The sequence below is a fragment of the Chrysochloris asiatica genome, unplaced genomic scaffold, assembly GCF_000296735.1.
Source record: "Chrysochloris asiatica unplaced genomic scaffold, ChrAsi1.0 scaffold00160, whole genome shotgun sequence".
In the NCBI taxonomy this organism is placed as follows: Eukaryota; Metazoa; Chordata; class Mammalia; order Afrosoricida; family Chrysochloridae; genus Chrysochloris; species Chrysochloris asiatica.
The window spans coordinates 2,307,807-2,309,668 of record NW_006408678.1 but is presented as its reverse complement, the minus strand read 5'-3'; the positions used below and the strand labels follow the sequence as shown (position 1 = coordinate 2,309,668).

Genomic DNA, 1,862 nt, shown 5'->3' with positions numbered 1-1,862 from the left:
TTTAGTATATTAAAAAATAGTATATGAGAATATACTATTTAACTTTTTAATGGTGCTATGTGATTTGTTGTCAGTTTTGGGGTGGGGACAAATTAAGATAAAATCAGATGCTCATCTAATAAGCAAATTTTGTGTACAAAATCAAAAAACATAAACTTACATTTCAAACTTTTAAGTTTCAATGCAGAATTGCTTTACAAATATTCCCAAAGCTGATCTCCCATTGAAAATTTCACCAGAAAAATGGCGGCTGTAGTGTACTTGCTATCTGCAGTCACACTGGACAAGGGGATCGAACCTGTACCTGCAAGCCAAACTACATTGGGGATGGGTTTACCTGCCGTGGCAACATCTATCAGGTAAGGCATGACATGTTTCCATAAAGTCAACCCTGTTCTGGGAATCCACTTAGCTAAGAAATGTGTAAGAGCTTTGTAATCTGTGTAGCTCTGTAACAATGTGAAAGATGATTTTCATATAAATTGGTGATGAAAAGAAATTTTTCTACTATGGGAATTCCTTTGACATAGGGTAAGAGTGTAATGCAATGATTATTAAGGTGGACGGTTCTTCAGTCAGAAACACCTGGGTCTGAATTCCGCTCTGCTCGTTAGTAACTTTGTGACTTTGGGCATATGGCATCATTCTCTAAGGATCTGTTTCCTAATCTGTCAGAGGATAATAATGATACCAACATAACCAGGTCATTATAAGAATTAAATGAAGTAAGTGTATAAAGGTCACACACTGCATATGAAATACAAGAGCATAATACAGTTGCAAGTCTCTACTTATTATAAAGTAAACATCTGTTATTTGACTTAGAGAGGGGCCTAATAGATTAACTAAATCTGTCATAAGCCTCTAACTGATTTTTAAAAATATATAAACTTTGAAAAATTCTTTTGACGCTCAGAGGCTTCTAGAAATGGCTGAACGTGCTGTGATGAATCAGATGGAAAGTCCAGAAAGGTTTTGCAGTTCAGTGTGCCTGCCTAGTCTATTGATGAAACTTCAGTCAGGTCTGTTTGTGTAGATTAAAGGGAAAGCAGAGAGACTCATAACTGTAGAGAAATAAATCATCCTGTGACAACCTACTTAAATCACAGGCATTAAATGAAGTTGCTGTCTTTGCTTACAGGAGCTGCCAAAGAACCCCAAAACATCCCAGTATTTCTTCCAGTTACAGGTAAGCATGTGTGTCTGTCGAGCTGTAAGAGTTGGGTCTCAAGCCAGATAGCACAAACCTGCAACCTCCAGAGGTGGTAGAAGTAGGAGAAAGTGTAGGGCCGGGATTTCTGGAATGGACCCTTTTGTTGATCATTTGCAGATTTTTCTCTCAGGCCTCAGGTGGGCAACATCAAAGAGGGGAACGGATGCTGCGCTGAGCTCATTGTAATCAATGAATGTAATATATGCAGGCTCATTGGTAGAGGTCTCATCTCCCATGAGGGAGCTCCAGGTTGTCCTGGCCAAAGTACCTCATGCGCCTGTCTGTCACTGGAGGTTTGAGTACTACTGTGAGGCTTGATAGGTTTCACTGAAGCTGCTAGACTAAGACAGACTAAGAAGAAAGGCCTGGAGGTCTGATTCTGAATATCTGTCAATGAACACCCTATGGATCACGATGGGCACTGTCCAGGCTATAACTGATTATGGGGATGGCACAGGGCCATGCAGTCTTTTGTTCCATTGTGCACATTGAGTATTTTGAGTTTTTTATTTCATTGTGCACATTGAGTATTTTGAGTGTTTTGTTCCATGGTACACACTGAGTATTTTGAGTGTTTTGTTCCATGGTGCACACTGAGTATTTTGAGTGTTTTGTTCCATGGTGCACACTGAGTATTTTGAGTGTTTTG

General features: G+C 39.5%; 1 protein-coding gene across 1 annotated transcript in view; it reads left to right on the top strand.

The window, feature by feature from the left end:
* STAB2 (stabilin 2) overlaps positions 1 to 1,862 on the top strand; it is a 241,210-nt gene that overhangs the window by 159,800 nt on the left and 79,548 nt on the right. Inside the window, 2 exon segments of the mRNA XM_006871122.1 lie at positions 240 to 359; positions 1,142 to 1,189. Of these exon segments, the coding sequence (XP_006871184.1) occupies positions 240 to 359; positions 1,142 to 1,189 (168 nt within the window).